Source organism: Acomys minous (assembly GCF_964271855.1).
Source record: "Acomys minous genome assembly, chromosome: 16".
NCBI lineage: Eukaryota > Metazoa > Chordata > Mammalia > Rodentia > Muridae > Acomys > Acomys minous.
This window is the reverse complement of record NC_140498.1, coordinates 40,687,701-40,705,156: the sequence shown is the minus strand read 5'-3', so window position 1 is coordinate 40,705,156 and position 17,456 is coordinate 40,687,701. Positions and strand designations below refer to the sequence as shown.

At 50.4% G+C, this 17,456-nt stretch overlaps 1 protein-coding gene and 1 long non-coding RNA gene across 2 annotated transcripts; one reads left to right on the top strand and one right to left on the bottom strand.

Moving 5' to 3' along the window:
• The first annotated feature begins 87 nt into the window (after window positions 1–87).
• Window positions 88–788, top strand: LOC311585920. The gene is made up of 2 exons (XR_014775381.1): window positions 88–435; window positions 659–788. It is a non-coding gene; the product is annotated as an uncharacterized lncRNA (long non-coding RNA).
• A 498-nt stretch (window positions 789–1,286) lies between these two features.
• On the bottom strand, window positions 1,287–6,324 carry RAB26 (RAB26, member RAS oncogene family). Its single transcript, XM_084761657.1, has 9 exons — window positions 5,968–6,324; window positions 4,796–4,906; window positions 3,059–3,100; window positions 2,912–2,978; window positions 2,673–2,725; window positions 2,386–2,451; window positions 2,207–2,263; window positions 2,031–2,107; window positions 1,287–1,919 (listed from the first exon to the last, which is right to left on the bottom strand). The coding sequence occupies exons 1-9, from the start codon at window positions 6,163–6,165 to the stop codon at window positions 1,817–1,819; spliced, it is 774 nt and encodes a 257-aa protein (XP_084617783.1). The 5' UTR covers window positions 6,166–6,324; the 3' UTR covers window positions 1,287–1,816.
• Window positions 6,325–17,456: the final 11,132 nt, after the last annotated feature.

The following is a 17,456-nucleotide window of genomic DNA, read 5'->3' as shown; positions in this document are numbered from 1 at the left end:
ATGTTGCAGATCGGAATTTGATTGGCTAAATCCACTCGTCCTTCGTGGGCTCTACAACCGGGATGATCGTCTAGCTACACAAGATACCGCCTCCAAAAGAAAAATCTAAGGTACGATTGGTGGAAACTGCAGGACCGCTGGAGGAGCATATCAGCAGCGGAGGAAGGTGGGCACTTCCTCACAGATTGCCCAATCAAATAAGGGGCAGTCCTATAAACGCTAGAGCGTCGCCCGCACGCGTTCTTTTGGAATTGAGAGAGTAGTGTCCCTTCGTCTTCGGTCGGCCTTTGTGAAGCACGCTTTGTGGACAGTGGTCGCCAGAAGAACTCGAGGGCACCCTCAGCTGCAGGCTTCCCTTCCTCGGGAGCTACAGTGGTGTGGCCTTGCCTTAGCCTAAAGGCTCAGCCTTTCCCCTGAATCTTCTGACTCCTACAGGTAAGACCGCGTCGGGCCTGGCTTCCCTTTGTAGTACCAAGCCTGTGATGAATTGCTTTAATTTCTGACACCTCGTATGAAAACTGCATGTGCAGTCTGATTACATTGCAAGACTGAGGCTTGCGGGGGCGGGGGGGAGTGCTGCCTTTAAGTGGAAGATCTCTGAGTGAAAAGTTACCCAAAGGGAAGACTTATGCCTACATTACTTTTGTTTGACTTTCAGAGCGTGGTGAGTCGGCTGCAGACCTTGACTGCAAATCTAGAGATCCAACGGCCAGGAGGGTTTGCTGGTAAGCTAAACATCTGTGTCTGAATTTATTTTAAGCAGTAAATAAAGTGAAAGTGCAACCTTACTCTGGTTTCAAACATCGTTATTTCATGTGTTAGCACAGTGATATAGAGGGCTTGGACTGACCTCATGCAGTCTACAAAGGGTGTGAGGCCTGAAAGTAAGGTGGTTTTTTTGGTTTGTTTGTTTTTTGGGGGGAGGGGTCGTTTCAAGACAGGGTTTATGTTATCTTGGCCATCCTGGACTCTTTGTAGACCAGGCTGGCCTCGAACTCACAGCGATCAGTGTGCCACCATACCCAGTGTTAGAGTGAGCGGCTTAAACTAGTTCTGCCTCAGGAACAGATTATAGGTAGCCCTAATCGTGACAATCCAGGTTTCATGGGAGACTGTATTTTGGTGAGGGTATTTGCACATGTGTAAGCTATAATAACCCACTGGGTGCTTCCACCAGGTGAGTCCTGGTGCTAGTAATCAAATCAGGCTTGCTTGTAAGTGCCTTTACCCCCACTGAGCCGTCCTCTTGCCCCTAGAAGGTGATCTTAACACAGATGACACAAACATCAGAAAACACATTTATTAATAGGGGCTTTTTGAGAACAATCTTGCAGTCAAAAGTTGTGGTTTGGTGACTTTAGTACAGGGTGGAAGGGAGTGGGCCAGCTTGCTAAGTGGTGACTTGGCTCTATCGCCCCAGCATTCCTGTGGTTCCCTACACGTAGCTGGTTTTTCTATATCTGAGAGCCTTTTGGTGAGTTGGAAGCAGGCCGACAAATGGACAAGGATGAGTGGCCCTCGGTCCTGGGTGGGGTCCTTCCTGGGCAGTGTGCAGTAAACATGGCTTTTGAGACACTAGGCAGTATATGTGCAGTGTAGTCTTGGAAGTGCCCAGAAGAGGGCAGTAAAGTGCTGTGGCATGGTTTGCCGTTTCTTCAAGACCTTTTCTGTGGTGGCCACTGGGCAAAGGGTGTGAGAGCATTAGCCTCAAGAGTCTTGGAAAGGAGTACATTAGGGACTTCCATCAGGTGAAGTGAAGGCTATAGACTCTTGCACAGCTTTCCAAGGCAGGGCTGCCTCCTCCTGTCAGCCAGGTTCAGAGTCGACAGCAGGACACTCCTCGGCCCTCCCTCTTAACATAGTCGTGCAGCCTGAAGCGGGGATCGCCGGGAGCCTTCATGGATCGCTGTTTGAGCTCCCTGAAGAGCAGGGGGTGACAACAGAGCACAAGATAGCCTGCTCAGCCACTTCCAGAGGGGCTTAGAGCCTGGAACCTGAGGCTTAGTGCTTTCTGTTCACTGAGGACTTACTTAGCTATAGCTGTGAAAGCCAAGTCCACGTTGAGGCCTGTCTTGGCACTGGTCTCCATGAAAGGCAGCCCGTACTCCTGCAAACAGCCGCTGCCAGCTGGGTGCTGGCCCAATAGGGGCAGCCCAAGTGCCACAGCCCCGAGAACACTCTCGTGGCCGCCCCTGTTTTGACTCACCTTGGCTAATTTTTCCCCATCTTCCCTCTTTACCGCGCGTTCTTGGGTAGAGTCGACCTGGCCCAGGCACAGACTTTTTGTTACTGTCAGCCCTCCGTGGCTTGTACCACCCCTCCCCTGCCCCCTGCCCCCCCCCCTCCTGTGCACGGCTGGGGAGGGCAGGGGCCTCCAGTTCCCACCTTGTTTCCTAGCAACATGAGCACCACGTTGTGCTGGGCATATTCCTGGATCTCCGTCAACCAGGCCTGTATGGGGAAAGGCTGGGGCCAGTCTCGCGCTGGTCCCATGCCCTCCTGTGCCATATCATTGAGTGCTTTTTCCTAGAAGCCCTCCTCCCATGTACCTCACTTGGTACCTTATCCAGGGTCCTGCTGATGGAGCAAGATGTCACCCAGGCCCATTGAGGTTAATGGAAGCACAGCCTGGCCACCATGAGACCCATTTCCCCACCAGGGAAGCCACTGACCTTGATGTTGTCGAAGGAGTCTTTGTTGGTGATGTCGTAGAGCAGCAACAGTGCTGGATACAGAAAGCAATGAGGACACATCCCTGGGGCCCAGTGGCTCCTTAGTGCCCACACACAGTCATAGGATATGGCAGCATCACCCTCACCTGCTGTCCCCATCGTGGGCCTACTCATCCCACGCTCATAGGTCACCCAAACTACCCATGGAGGAGAGTTGGTCCCCGTGTCTGTGGTCTTACCATGAGCGTCGCGGTAATAGGCATGGGTGACGCTTCGGAACCGCTCCTGGCCAGCTGTGTCCCAGATCTGTGGCGACAGGCGCTGGTCATACTGCCCAACCTCTCCCCGGTGTCTCCAGCCCCAAGCTAGCACTCCCGAAACCTCACCTGCAGCTTCACTTTCATGCCATCCACATCCAGAACTTTATTCTGAAACAGAACCAGCCAGCACCAATAAGGATGCCTGCCATCTGGCCTGGGGGGGGGGGGGAGGCTCCTCAAGTTAAAGAAAGGGAGTAGTGTAAGCCATGGCTGAAATACCACCCCCACTGCCGTGAGAGGTTGGGGGACCCCTATCCCGTTTCTGCAGCACCTCTTGGTTCTTTTTTCTGCTCTGAGAACTTAAGCTCACATTTATGCTTAAAGTCAGATGCTCCTTACAGCTGCCTGGTACTCGCTGCCTCTGCCCCTGGGGGACTCCTCTCCAAGTGAGCCTGCCTGGGCCCCTCCTCAGATGGTTTTCCTAATGCTAGGTTATCATGACTGCTGTGTCCACTTTGGGCCCTTGCTCCCACCCCACCCCTAACACACACACACACACACACACACACACACTCCACCAGGTCCTACACAGGTCCTACACAGGCCTACTTGGCCAAGAGTGTAACACTACTGCTGGACTATTGCTGCTTAAAAGCAGATGTTAGCTGAGTTGAAGCCATCAGTGGTACAAATGATCTGGTAACGCTGCCACTTTCCCTACCTGCAAAGATGGGGGCACATGGGGCATCTTCAACCTAATGAGCTACTCGGTACACAGAACTACATCCTGCCTGGGGAGGCTAATTTTAACGCCCCCATCACTGGGACACCCGTTTCCCAGGGGATGAACTTAAGCCTGTCTGACTCTGTATTGGTGCCCATATCCTGCATCTGTGGCTGACACATGGCTGATATTCATGAATTCACTGTCAAAGTTAGACACCAGACTTGAGTTCCTGCCCACCTGTCACCCCAAAGAAGGGTTGACTAGGGGCTGGAGCCATGGGAGCCTAAGCCTGGCTCCCCACTTTCTCCAGTTTCTGCTGTCAGTGCTTCTGGGTCTCCAGGGAACCAGGCTCAGCCATCTGCCTGCACCGGGAACAGGGGTACAAACCAAACAGCCCTACCTCCCTCACCTTTCACCCCAGAGCCAGGAGGACCTGGAAAGGGGACAGGAGGCCATGACAGCAAGGGACACTGGCTCGCTCTGGTTCTTCAGCATTTACTTCATCCTAGACTCATGACCTAGAGGGCTTGAGGAGACCTGCAACCCTCAATCGGGATAAAGAACAATTCCCACGGGAGGGAGCCCCCTTCCCTGTCTCGAGAATGGGCCTTCCTCCCGACTTCCTGCTAACTGGGTCTAATTAAAGGGTGAGAAAAATGCAAATTCAGGATTTGCCAAGAACACTCCAACACCTCAGCACACGAGACTCAGACTGGGCACAGGGGGTGGGAGGGCTTTGAGGCTGGAGCCTCCCAGACCAGGCCTGGGATCCTAAGAGGGAGGTCTCCATATACAAAGGCAGGGACCTCCTGAGTGAACAGGCCTTGGGTTCCCTCACTGTCACTACCGTGGGACACAGATACAGCTCAGCATAGCATCAGCCCCTGGTATGAGGAAAAGTCTGCTTCAGCTGAAGGTAGCTACTACCTTGGGTGGTAGAAGGACTCTCCAGTGTTGGGAGGCAGCTGGTTTGGGAGCTAGGCTCCACCCCCTGGGCCTATGGACACATCAGGAGAAATAGTTGGCTGGGGTACTGGGCGGGGTGGGGGTGGGGGACGACGGGATGGGACTATGTATAAGAACCAAAGCAGAGCTGGACCCAGTCAGATCATCAGGACCTCATCCTTCACTCTCACCCGGAAGTCGATGCCCACGGTGGAGATAAAGGTACCAGCCAGGAAAGCCCCATCCTTGAAGCGCACGAGCAGGCAGGTCTTCCCCACACCAGAATCCCCCACCAGCATGACCTAGAGAGCAGGCAGGAGGGTCAGAGGAGTCAGGTTTGGAGCTGAGGGCCTGGCCCCCACCTAGAGGTGCTTCTGGTCTGCCTTGAGCTGTGGGGGAGGGGCGGGAGAGGCCCATGAATGTTGGAGGCCTGTTGGTTCAGCATAGCCTGGGCAAACACAGCAGCATGGTCCCCCAATAGCATGGGTGGCCAGCTTCTCTGCCCCTGGCAGTCCCTTGTCACAGTGCCAGCTCACTCGGTGGGGAGTGAGGATGGCTGTCCCTATCCAGGATCTTACCTACCCCTCCTCCATAGACGTCACACTTGATCTGGGAGGGGCAGCATTTGGGGCCTAGGGGGAGCAGAGCCACGAGAGTGCAGCTGGAAATTCCTAAGAGACCTGTGGGGACTCAGTGCCAGGGCCTTCTTCAAATTCCAGCAAAGGCACAAATCTCAGCACCAAGGCTGGGGAGAGGTGTGGGTCAGAGCTGTGGGCCTGAGGGGCAGGGCCATCGAAGTCTTGCCCTGAGCCCTGAGCCCTGAAGCCAAGTGCTCCAGAGGCCAGTGATGGCCTTGTCTTTGGAGGAGGTCAAATTCACACAAGCTTCAGTTTTGGTCTGGACTGGTGTGGCCTCTTTCTCTTCCCTCCCAGGGGGGCCAAAAAGGAGACTTTACAGCCCATAGGGGTGAAGGAAGGCAGCATATGGCTGGGATTTGATGAGGCTGGAGCACCGGCCGTGGAGGGACAGCTTCAGGACGTTGATCTTTCAGGACCCCTTGCTTGGCCTTACAGTAGGCGGAGTGGGGGAAAAGCCCTGCCAGCTGTCGAATACCCAAGACCCGAGCCTAATAGTGTGTGTGTGTGTGTGTGTGTGTGTGTGTGTGTGTGTGTGTGTGTACGCGTGCGCGTGCACACACACAGGCTCCCGCGACAATGTTAAGGTACTGGCGTGCCAGCTGCAAGATGCTGCTTTGGCCAGTTCAGCGAGGGTCTCCACAGCCCTGCGCTCTTCCCCAAACGCCCTCCGGATAGTCTAGGATCTAACGCCACCTGCTGCATTCCCATGGAGGTCCCTGGCTCACCTTGAAAGCAACGTCGTAGAAATCTCCAGTGCTACCAAGTGAGGGCCGGCCGGAGTGCGGGGCCCCATTGGGCGGTGCCTCCGGGCCAGGGCGCGCAGTCCTGGGATGTGCCAGACGGGGCCCGTTGGTGGCGGCGGGCACTGTAGAGGCAGCAGGCACACTCCCGCCCTTGCCCTTAGGAGTCTTCTTCCTGGACATGGTACTCAGTGCGTTCCTGCTGCTACCAACGCACCCCGGACCGTCCCACGCCAGGTGCCCGCCAAGCCAGACACGAACCTGTCCCACAGCAGCAGCAGCGGCGGCGGCGGTGGCACCAACAGCAGCATCTCCAGCACTCAGCGCCAGCCCCGCCCCCGCCTCCCCACAGGCGGTGCAGCCATTCAGGCCCGGCCTCCCGCCACAGCTGCCAATGGCCGCTCTGAGGCGGAGCCATGCAAATAAGCCACTCTTCTCGGGGGGCGGGGTCAGGAGGTCCCATCAAGGCCCTAGGTGAGCACCTAGGAGCCCACTCTGGTATTCGTTGCGAAGGGCACAGAAGCATCAGGATCCTCTGTCCTGTTGGTGCACTGTTCGTTACCCCAGTCTTCAGTGTCCCAGCTCAGGAACCTAGCTCAATCGACTGGTCCCTGGACCTGGGACCTCTGAGATGAGGGTGCTAGGACAGTTGGCCTGCTCTCAGCCAGAAGAGGTCAGTGTTGATTTGCTAGACTCCAAACTGGTCCAGGACCTGGTCTACCTACCCACCCCCAGGACCTGACCCTGCTGCCCCACCTCTGCTGACAGGAGGAGCTCTGTCAGAAGCCTCTTACCCAGGACACTCTGGTCTGGAGAATGAGACTTCAGTGGTCACAGAAGAGGACAGTGGCTGCAGGAGGGCGGTCCCCTTGAGACAGGGTATTTCTTGGTGTCCTCCAAGATGGTGATCGCTGTCACCAAAACTCTGGGTCTTTTGGAAGCCACCCGGGCTTTTCTTAGCTGGCCCTGAACAGAGCAAAGCCGCCTGCCTCTTTCAGGCCGATCTCCAGATCTCTATGTCCTGACCTAGAGTGGGGGTACCGAACTCCCACCTTTGCATTCCCCGAGGACTCCAGCTGTCCCACCCTCACAAGGCCAACCTCAAGATGCTTGGCCCAGCATCTCAGCTGGGAACCTCAACAGGCTGTGCCTACTTGCTTTAGGAAGGAGCTCGGACAGCTTTCTTCCAGCTGCTGCCCAGAATCGGTTCAGTATATGGGATACACAAAGCGTTCAAGTTTGGCCGGGTGGCGGCGGCTGCATTTGCCTTTACTCCCAGCACTCAGGAGGCAGAGGCAGGCAGATCTCTGTGAGTTCGAGGCTAGCCTGGTCTAGAGCGTGATTCCAGGACAGCCAGGGCTACATGCAGAGAAACCCTGTCTCTAAAACAAACAAACAAAGAGTTCAAGTTTGGACGCTCTGGGGCAGGAGATGTGAGGAGTGAAGATGGAGCAGGCAGCTAGGAGCAGAGAAGGAACAGGCAAGCCAGAGAAAGTGGGAGGGCGGCAGAGGAGGGGAGCCTTCCAGCAGCAAAGGAGACAGACTTGCTTCTTAAAAATAAGGAGCACCGTTTACATAAAATCCAGGTCTCTGCTTTCTCCTGAGAACCCTCAGGCCCCAGCTCTCTCTCTGTCTTCTCCACACTTCTCTGCATCTTTGACCACTATATCTCAGGCTCTTCTGTTCCCATCTGTCTCTCACTCTACAATGTAAGCTTTCTGGGCACAGGAAGCAGCTTTTCTTGGTCACTGCCATATCCCTGGCAGCCAGCTCCTGGCCTCAATAAGCAGTTACTAAATTGGCAAAAAAAAAAAAAAAAAAAAAAAGTAAGTTAGAAACACAGGCCTCGGATGGGTATGGTGGCACACGCTTTTAGTCCTAGTACTCATGTGGCAGAGGTAGGCGGATCTCTGTCAGTTAAAGGTGTGAGCCTGGTCTACATAGCAAGATCCAGGCCTGTGAGCGCTGCATAGTGAGACACTGTCTCAAAATTAATTCGTTAAAAAATTAAAAAGAGTCAGGTGTTGTGGCCGTGGTGGGGCACTTGGGAAGCAGAGGCAAGCAGATCTCTGTGAGTTCCAGGACAGCCTGGTCTACATGGTGAGTTTCAGGACAGCCGGAGCTACATAGTGAGACCCTGTCCCAAAATACAAAACAATAAAAGAAGAAGGAAGCTAGGTAGCGGCGATGCATGCCTTTAGTTCTAGCACTTGGGAAGCAGAGGCCAGCCTGGTCTACAGATGGAGTTCTAGCCGAGGCTACAAGGTTTTTTGTTTTGTTTTTGGTTTTTTGGTTGGGGTTGTTTTTTTGTTTTTTTGTTTTTTGAGTTTTTTTAAAACCTGTCTCAGAAAAAGTCAATCAATAAATAGATAAATAAATAAATAAAATTAAAAGGATGGCTAGTTCTTTGGCATTTTCCCCAGTAACCGAGTGGGTCTGTGTCTCCTACCCTTGAATCTAAGATATGACAGAAGTGACCCCAGTTTCTTGCACCCCGATACAGTGGCTTTCAGAATCTGGGCACCATGATTAGAGAACACTGGAGCAGCCAATGGAGAGTAAGTGACTAAGCCGGGTCTCTGATGGATACATAGGCTCAATGGATGATGCCATATAGTATAGGGTTTCGCTATGTGGATCTGACTGGATTCAAACTTACAGTCTTTCTGTGTCAGCCTCCCAAGTGCAGGCCACCATATTCCTCCAGAGATGAGCCTTTACCATAGCTTCCTAGGTATTTAGGAGATGTTTGTGCATAGTAGTGACTAACTAGTGCCAGCTCAGAGCAAGCTTGAGGGGAGAGGCCAGTTTGGTGGAAAAGGGTAAGGAGGGTATAACAGCCTTATTCTGGCTTGGAGTACCCCCAAACTCTGAGATCCTTAAACTTGGAAAGAAGAGCACCGCTGGCAGGGACCAGTCCCCAAGGCAGGGAGGTAGAGCTCACTGTATGCCCCTGGAAAGTGTGGGCCAGTCTTCAATCTTGGGACGCAAAGATGTCTCAGTGTAACAAAAAAAAAGATGTGCACGTGTCCTTGTCTCCAAACGAATGGAGCCACCCAGGTCTCCTGGAACCTTGCCTCTGAATTTTCCCTCAGCCCAGAGCTCCCACCCTCCTCCTGTCCCTACCTCCTGCACCCTAGATGCCCTCCACTGGTTCTCTGGAAGCTTCTGTACCCATCTGGGAGTTTCCTGAGGACAGACCCTGTGCTGCCTGCTCCTGTCCTCACTGGCACTGACGGGGAAGGTCTGTGATTGAGCAACAGAATGGTAGATTGATCCTCAGGGGTTCTTCAGCAAGCAAGACGGAGCCCCCAAAGCTTGTGTTCTCAGAGCACTTTGTGAGGAGCTCAGCTGTCTGCTCTCTAAATGCCAGAGGAGAGAGCAGAGGGTCCCTCTCTCGCTGTGTGACCGTGGGTACTTGGCATCGCCTCTCTGGACCTATTTCCTGTTCTGTGAAACGTGGAGGAGGAGGAGTTGATCTCTAAGGGCCCTTCCTCTTCAAACACCTTATGTTCTATGAAATCCTTGTGAAAGTTGCCATGGAAACATCAGAAGAACTGCAACAGCCCTGAATTGTATGAGAAAAGAGAGAGAGCGAGAGAGAGAGAGCAAGAGAGTGAGAGAGAGAGAGAGAGTGTGTGTCACCCTAGAAAGCAGGTGATGTCAGAGGTATGTAGACTCTGTTACCTGGGTGTAAAAGGTCCAAATATATTTTCCTGAAAAGATACCCCCAGAGCCTACTTATTTTGGTGGCCTTAATTTGGTGTCCCTAGTGTTTCGCTGTCTGGTAGTAACAGGTGAGCAGGCACTCACTCAGCACACAAGAGGCCCTAGGTTGCACCCATAGCACTGAAAATAAAACCCACATTCTCTATTTTCTTGGGGGCTAGGGTCCCTGAATCTGCACTCCTACGGGGGAAGGAGACCAGTTCTCAGCGGTACAGTTTTTCAGTCCTGAGTGGGACCCTTTGTCAAGAGAAGGGCTGGGTGGATCCACATTCTCGAACACGGGAGATAGAAACATGATCACAAAGCCGGGCAGTGGTGGCACACGCCTGTATTCCCAGTACTTGGGAGGCAAAGGCAGGCGGATCTCTGTGAGTTCAAGGCCAGCCTGGTCTACAAAGCAAGTCTAGGACAGTCAGCGCTGTTACACAGAGAAACCCTGTCTCAGACCCCCCCCACTCCCCCCAAAAGAAGCATTATCATGAAATGATCAAACAGTTCCTTGATTTACCACATAATTCTGAGAGCTACCAATGACAGACTTCTCTGGGACTGAGCTTGCATGGTGTCTTTTTTATTTATGGGGGTGGGGGTGGGGGGGAGAGTGGGAGGTGCTTTTGGATATAGACCTATGCTGCCTGGTTTTGTCAAAAGCAGTTTTATGGGTGTCTAGGTAATGTATCCAATGACGCATGTTTAAAGCACTCAAGCTGGGGCTGGAGAGATGGCTCCGAGGTTAAGGCCACCGCCTGCTCCTCCAGAGGTCCTGAGTTCAATTCCCAGCAACCATCTATAATGGTGTCTGATGCCCTTGTCTGACCTGCAGATGTACATGCAGGCAGAACACTGTATACATATTAATAAATAAATAAATATAAAAAAAATAAAGCACTCAAGCTGAAGCGCTAGGGAGGTGGCTTAACGGGTAACGTGCAAGATGGGCAAGCTTGAAGACCTGAATTCTGATTTCCAGCTCCCATATTGAAACAAACAAACAGAAGAGGCAGGTTTAGCAATATGTGTCTGTAACCTCGGCTAACGGAGGACTCAGTGACAATCTAGTCTGGGTGAAACATTGAGCTGCAGGTTCGATGAGAGACTGTCTCAACAACTAGGACAGGGCTGGAGAGATGGCTCTGTGGGTGGGAACACTTGCTGCTCTCGAAAAAGAACGGGACTCCATTTCCAGCTCGCAGTGCACAGGTGTCTCTAACTCCTGTTCTAGGAGACCCAGTGCCCTCTTGTGGGCTCTGTGGGAACTGCATGCATGTAACGCACTTGTTACAGGCAGCTGGAAACACTCATACACACAGACTACAAATAAATAAATCATTAAAAAAATAATAATAGCTAAGCATGATGATCAATGTCTTTAATCCCAGAACTCGGGAGGCAGAGGCAAGCGGATCTCTGTGAATTCGAGGCCAGCCTGGTCTACAGAGTGAGTTCCAGCACAGCCAAGGCTACACAGGGAGACCCTGTCTTGAAAAAACAAAAAAACAAAACAAAACAAAACAAAAAAAACTTTTTTTTTTCAAAATCCTCATGAGAAGCCGGGTGGTGGTGGCACACACCTTTAATCCCAGCACTCAGGAGGCAGAGGCAGGCGGATCTCTGTAAGTTCGAGGCCAGCCTGGTCTACAAAGTGAGTCCAGGACAGCCAAGGCTACACAGAGAAACCCTGTCTCGAAAAAAACCAAACCAAACCAAACCAAACCAAAACAAGACAGTTCATGTCTTGCCAACTGGTTGCTTGCTCTGCCTCTTGACCTATGGTTGGCTTTATTTAATCCTGTTTTCAATATTCAAACAGAAAACTCTTGGATTAAAGGTGTGGGCTACTGCTGAGCCACACCACAATTAGAAACAGGTTTTTTCCCCAGTAAATAACACAACCTCAGGGCTCACAGTGTGACCAAATATCCTGCAACATTTCCCTCTTTTTGTCTAAACAAAAAGGAAAGGTTTTAACACAATGAAACTATTTACGACATCCAGCTTGGCTGTGTTGGACAGTTTTAGGATTAAATATTTTTGAGTTCAAAGTTCTGTAAAATGTTCCTGTCAGTCTCCGATGAACTCAGCAATTTGAATGTCGTAAGCAGTTTGTAGTCCAAAGCTGATCTTTGGATGGTGTTTGTCAGTTTAGTGGCAATCCTGGCTAGGCAGAACACATCTGCTGTCTGTGCAAACCTGGCAGCATAAGAGGCATGGGGCAGCTCCCCCCCCCCCCTTCGTGGTTAGCCTTACCACAATCTAGGTGGATGTGTCCTTGCAGGGCCCCATCATCTTTTTGGAGACTTCAAAGGTTACTGTTAGGAATGGTCACTTAAACATTTTTCCCCTTGTTTTTTCAAGACAGGGTTTCTCTGTGTATATGCCTGACTGTCCTGAACTCACTTGGTAGACCAGGCTGGCCTCAAACTCACAGGGATCCACCTGACTCTGCCTCCAAAGTGCTGGGGTGAAAGGTGTGTGCCACCATGCCCAGCCACTTAAACATTTTAAATGCCATATTCAGCAGATCCCTGAAAGGTCTGAGGACCACAGTCTATCAAATACATCCGAGGGGCACAAGCTTTGTTCCTAATTACTTCTTTCAGACTCAAACCTGGAAACACATGCAGGAAGCTGGAGGAAGCTTATTTCCAGAATTAGTTAGTATTCTGTATGACCGCTAGCGTCACAACAGAAAGTTTACATTGTCATAATTTTATAGATTTTATATAGATTTGTATACCTTAAGAAAGCTTTAGAGAGTCAAATGAAAATCAGGAGATTATGAGATTAGTGACAACAGAATGGTCCCTTACCTTTTTTTTTCCTCTGTCCCATACCAGGTGGCTCTTGTGATACGAGACAGAGATTTTGGATTTTCCTTTAACAAACATGCCTGGGTTTAGAAAAGGAGGGAGCCAAGCTCCAGCCTCAATGTTTTAATTGAGTGGGGACCACAAAAAGACCATTTGCCACTTACGTCTGTAGAGGGCAGCAGAGACAAGCATTTGGGCAGGAAGTGAGTGGGCGGGAAGTAAGTGGGCAGGAAGAAGGCAGGGAGCTCCTGCCTGGGTTGTCCAGCCCCAGGCCCTCGAAGGCAGGAAGGGGTGGCCACCCTAGTAAGATGGTGTCTTGGGTGACAGCACTAGTCCAGGGCTTCGAGCTGAGCTGGAATTTTAAGCTGGTTAGCTGGAAGTGGGTGAGTGATCCCACTGGCCAATTTACTCTTTTTCTTGGGACATTTTCTCTTTATGATCCGTACCTTTTCTTCAGATGTTTCGTTTGTCCAGTGGTCTCTGGATTCCTTAGTTGGATGCTTTTATTTTCCTGGAAAGATAATAACAAAACCTTGTCCCAAGCCCAGCGTGGTGGCGCACACCTTTAATCACAGCACTCAGGAGGCAGAGGCAGGCGGATTTCTCTGAGTTTGAGGTTAGCAGCCTGGTCTACAAAGAGAGTCCAGGATAGTCAGGGCTCTGTGTAACAGAGAAACCCTGTCTCAAAAAACCAACCCCCCACCAAAAAAACAAAAAACAAAAAAACCAACAAATAACCCCCCTCAAAAAACAAAAACAAAAAAACAAACAAACAAAAAAAACCAAAAAACTGCCTCATTCTGGGGCTGGACGGATGGCTCAGAGGTTAAGAGCACTGGTTGCTCTTCCAAAGTTCCTGAGTTCAATTCCCAGCAACCACATGGTGGCTCACAATCACCTATAACGAGATCTGGTGCCTCTTCTGGCATGTAGTCATACACACAGACAGAACATTGTATACATAATAAATAAGTAAATCTTTAAAAAGCAAACAAAACGCTGGGTATGGTGGTGCACACCTTTAATCCCGGCATTTGTAAGGCAGAGGCAGATGGATTGCTGTGAGTTCAAAACCAGCCTGGTCTACAAAGTGAGTCCAGGACAGCCAAGGCTACACAAAGACACCCTGTCTCGAAAAACCAAAAACCAAAAACCAACAACAAAAAACCAGGGAAGAAAAAACAACCCAAACACCCCCCCCCCCAACCTCTAGGGGGTTCTTTTTTGGGCAAGTTTTATCTTTCCTGGGGCAAAATGTTTTTTGGCAACAGAAGTTTGTTGTTGTTATTTTTTGAGACAAGGTTTCTCTGTGTAGCCTTTGTTATCCTGGATTCACTTTGTAGACCAGGCTGACTTCAAACTCATGGAGATCCATCTGCCTCTGCCTCCTGAGTGCTGGGATTAAAGGCGTACACCACCACCATCCGGCTTGTTTCTTTGTTTGTTTTAATCCTTTTGGGGTGTGTGTTTCCAGACAGGGTTTCTCTGTGTAAGCTTGGCTGTCCTGGACTCACTTGGCAGACCAGGCTGGCTCGAATTCACAATGATATATTTATAGATTTGTATATGTTTTATATGCTTTATACATCTAAAAGGTCTCTGTCTCCATTATTTGGGAACTAGCTGGGGTAGAGAAGCCCTCTAGAGTCTAATGTCCCTTACAGAGCACAACAGTGCTGCGCTGACTCTGTGGTTCCTTCCTCGTGTTGGCCGTTCCATGCCTGGCCTATAGCCTGCCGCTTTCCATTGGTTTTGGTTCCATCGGTGGTTGATGAACCATCAGTAAACCATGCGTTAGCCAAATGTTGTGACCATTCCAAAGGTCCCCAGAGCTCAATTGGTGCCTCTCTTGGGGTGGGAGTGTGTGAGCAGTTTAAGCAACTGAGATATTTCCTCAGTGTGGGGAGACACAGACCCCTCTGCTACCACATCTTGGTAACAAAGGAATTCAGATAGGTACCAGTTCCACGGTAATGCCTTTCCTTCCGTGGCTAAGCTGCACAGGATTCTGCCTTTGAACACAACCAATCCATTATTGTAAGGGGCGCCCTATGACCATGACCAATGACTGAGTGTAAAGTTCTCTGTGCTTCGTAAAATATCTGGGTTAGTTTCTCAAAGAGAGAGTAGTAACTCTCTGTATATGGACAACATTTGCAACAGAAGCCAGCAGGGAAATTGTTGGTGGACTCCTTTTTGCCTTTTGAAGAGTCTCCAGTTGCCAATTCACCAATAAATATGATATCCATAACTAAGGCCTCATCTGGTTCGCTATTGGTCAGGGTTGCATGCACGGTGACGAGCTTACCGACAGTCACAAAAGCTGCTCTGTGTGGCTGCACTCACATAAACACAGGCATACACATAAATGAAAGTAATAAAAATAAATATAAAATTGAAAAAATATAGAGCTCGTTAATGTTTTACTTATTTTGTTTTGCTTTTTTTTTTCTTTGAGAGAGGATCTCATTATGTAGCCTTGGCTGACCTAGAACTCGAGGTTTGCCTTGAGATCTGCCTGCCTCTGCTTCTGGAGGGCCACTCTGCTTCTCCGCTTTCCTGTGGGTGTATCTTTCTGTGCTCTGAGTCTTTGAATTTTAAAAGTCTGTCATCGGTCTGCAGAAAACCTTGGATTTTGAGTATAATCCTAAGCCAGCTATTCACCTGCTGTGTGGCCTGGAACATTTGTTGACTTCTCTCTTTCTCTAGTAATCTCATGTCATAAAGGAATAGCAATTGTCTCAAGTCGCTAAAGCTGTTGGAATCCAACAGAATTCAGCAATGAGCAAGTGTGTGTTATGGTGTCTTTCTCGTCTATCTCTCAAGATGTCCTCGCTGCTCTCCTGGTCACCTCTCTGCTGGCATGCCTCCCTTAACCTATTAAGCCTTTCTCATATTAAGAGAAAGACCTGGTTTTGCTCTGTCCTCCCCTGCCCTTCTTCCCTGAACAGCTAGGCTTTTTGAGACAGCTGACCATCAGCTATGTTTACAGTCCTTACATGCCACCAACCTGCTGGCACGTGGCTTCCTGCCAAGCCTTCACTCAAAATACCTTCTATCAAGGTCACTTCCTGACACCTTTCCTTTAAGCAATGCACAGGTGACATGGCAAGGGCCAGAATGACCTTGGACCTGTCTTCTGGGGTTCTGACAATCTTGGGACAAATGCTCTGTCTACAGCAGATGTTGGCTATTCACATCAGGGAAAGCCTTCCCTGCCAGACTCCCTTTGTGAATTTTGCATGCTTTGTAAACTTTGTGTACTTTGCAGGACAGCGTCTGGGCCCCTGCTGAGGTGTTCCAGCAGCCAGGCTGGGCAGCCTCAACTTTGCCTTTGGGCTCCTCTACGTCTTTCCCTGGGTACCCCTTTCCAACTCCCCTGGATGCCACAGCCTGTGGTCCCTGAAAAGGGTGCTCGGATCTTCAGGCTGTGCTGCTGGCCCCTCTACACCTCCAGACAGCAACACCTCAGGATTCCAGAGCGGCTAAGTCCTGGGACCTGAGGTCAGATGCCTGGAGAGGTTGAGAAGCTGAAGCCAAGGAGAAAGCCGCAGCACCTGAGGCCTCAGCTATGGCTGCTGCTGACAGGGAGCTCAGGAGGAGGGAGGCGTGTGTAACTGAAGCTAGTCTGTGAGCATCTTTGTGGCAACAGTATGTAAACTAGCTATTCCTCCAAGGCAGGGAGCTTTACATGGTCTGACACTGCCCATTAGGGACCAGAACTAGAAATTGGAGCCCTTAGTATAAGTTCATAGTATATTAAGGAAAGTTGTTTTGTTTAGAGTTCAAGTCTGTGTAAACCCCTTAGGGTATGAATTAGTTAATAACCACCCCTCAACTGTCACAAAGGCTTCTCCCAGATTTATGCTAATTTAGGTGAACTGGCTGAACAAAACCCCACCAATCCCTAAGCTTCCCCCAAGCTCAGGACTTGAAAATCTCACCAATCATCAAAAAAATCTCTGCTCTAGAAAGCTCCTCCCCCTAAAAGCCCCAAATAAAAGCTATGTTTGTTTAGTTCTCTGCTGTCTTCTCTAGGGAGCAGAGGCAGCCATATCTGCATTTGTCTCTGCAGTAAATCTCTTTTAAGAGATTTACTGCCTGGTGTGACTCTCTCATCAGAAGAAGCAATGAAGAAAAATAGGAGAAAGTGTCAAAGAAAGAGCAGGACTCAACCCCCCCCCCCCCCCCCCCCGCCCGTAGGAGCTCCAATGGCTGGAGAAGGATCCGGGCTCAAGTTCCTATGTTCCTCAGCTGCTTAGGGGTTGGGGTAACCCTCCTCTGGAAGCTGTAATGTCTCTGCAGAGGAGGCCTCCTCTCAAAGCTGTGTGTTTCCTGGGCTCCCATGTCTCCTCTCAGGATACCCTTAGGAAACATTTATTACCTCAAATCTTGAAGCTAGGGGTGGTGGGTGGCACAGGCCTTTCATCTCAGCACTTGGGAGGTAGAGGTAGGTAGATCCCTGATCCATAAATAGAGTTCCTAGACATCCAGGGCTATCCAGAGAAACCCTATCTTGAAAGCCAAACATTAAAAAAAAAAAAAAATTGACACTTGGGAGGCAGAGGCAGGCAAATCGGTGTGAGTTCGAAGCCAGCCTGGTCTACAAAGTGAGTCCATGACAGCCAAGGCTACACAGAGAAACCCTGTCTCGGAAAAGTTAAAAAAAAAAAAAGTAGGTAAAGGTTTTAATCCATATCAAGGTAGACAGAGGACAAACAACCTCATAAAGTTGTCCCCTGATTTCCACATGTGAGCACGCACTCGTGTACACACACAGAGTTAAAAAATATATCTTAGCCCGACGGTGGTGGTGCATACCTCTAATCTCAGCACTAGGGAGGCAGAGGCAGGTGGATTGCTGTGAGTTTGAGGCCAGCCTGGTCTCCCAAACCAATCTAGAACAGTCAAGGCTACACTGTTACAAGAGAAGGT

Coding starts and splice junctions, on each gene's coding strand:
- RAB26 (XM_084761657.1), bottom strand. CDS start 6,165: ATGTCCAGGAAGAAGACTCCTAAGGGCAAGGGCGGGAGTGTGCCTGCT. Junction 2,264..2,385: donor TCATGTTGCTAGGAAACAAG/GTGGGAACTGGA, acceptor TGCCTGGGCCAG/GTCGACTCTACCCAAGAACG. Junction 1,920..2,030: donor GCTTTCACAGCTATAGCTAA/GTAAGTCCTCAG, acceptor CCTGCTCTTCAG/GGAGCTCAAACAGCGATCCA.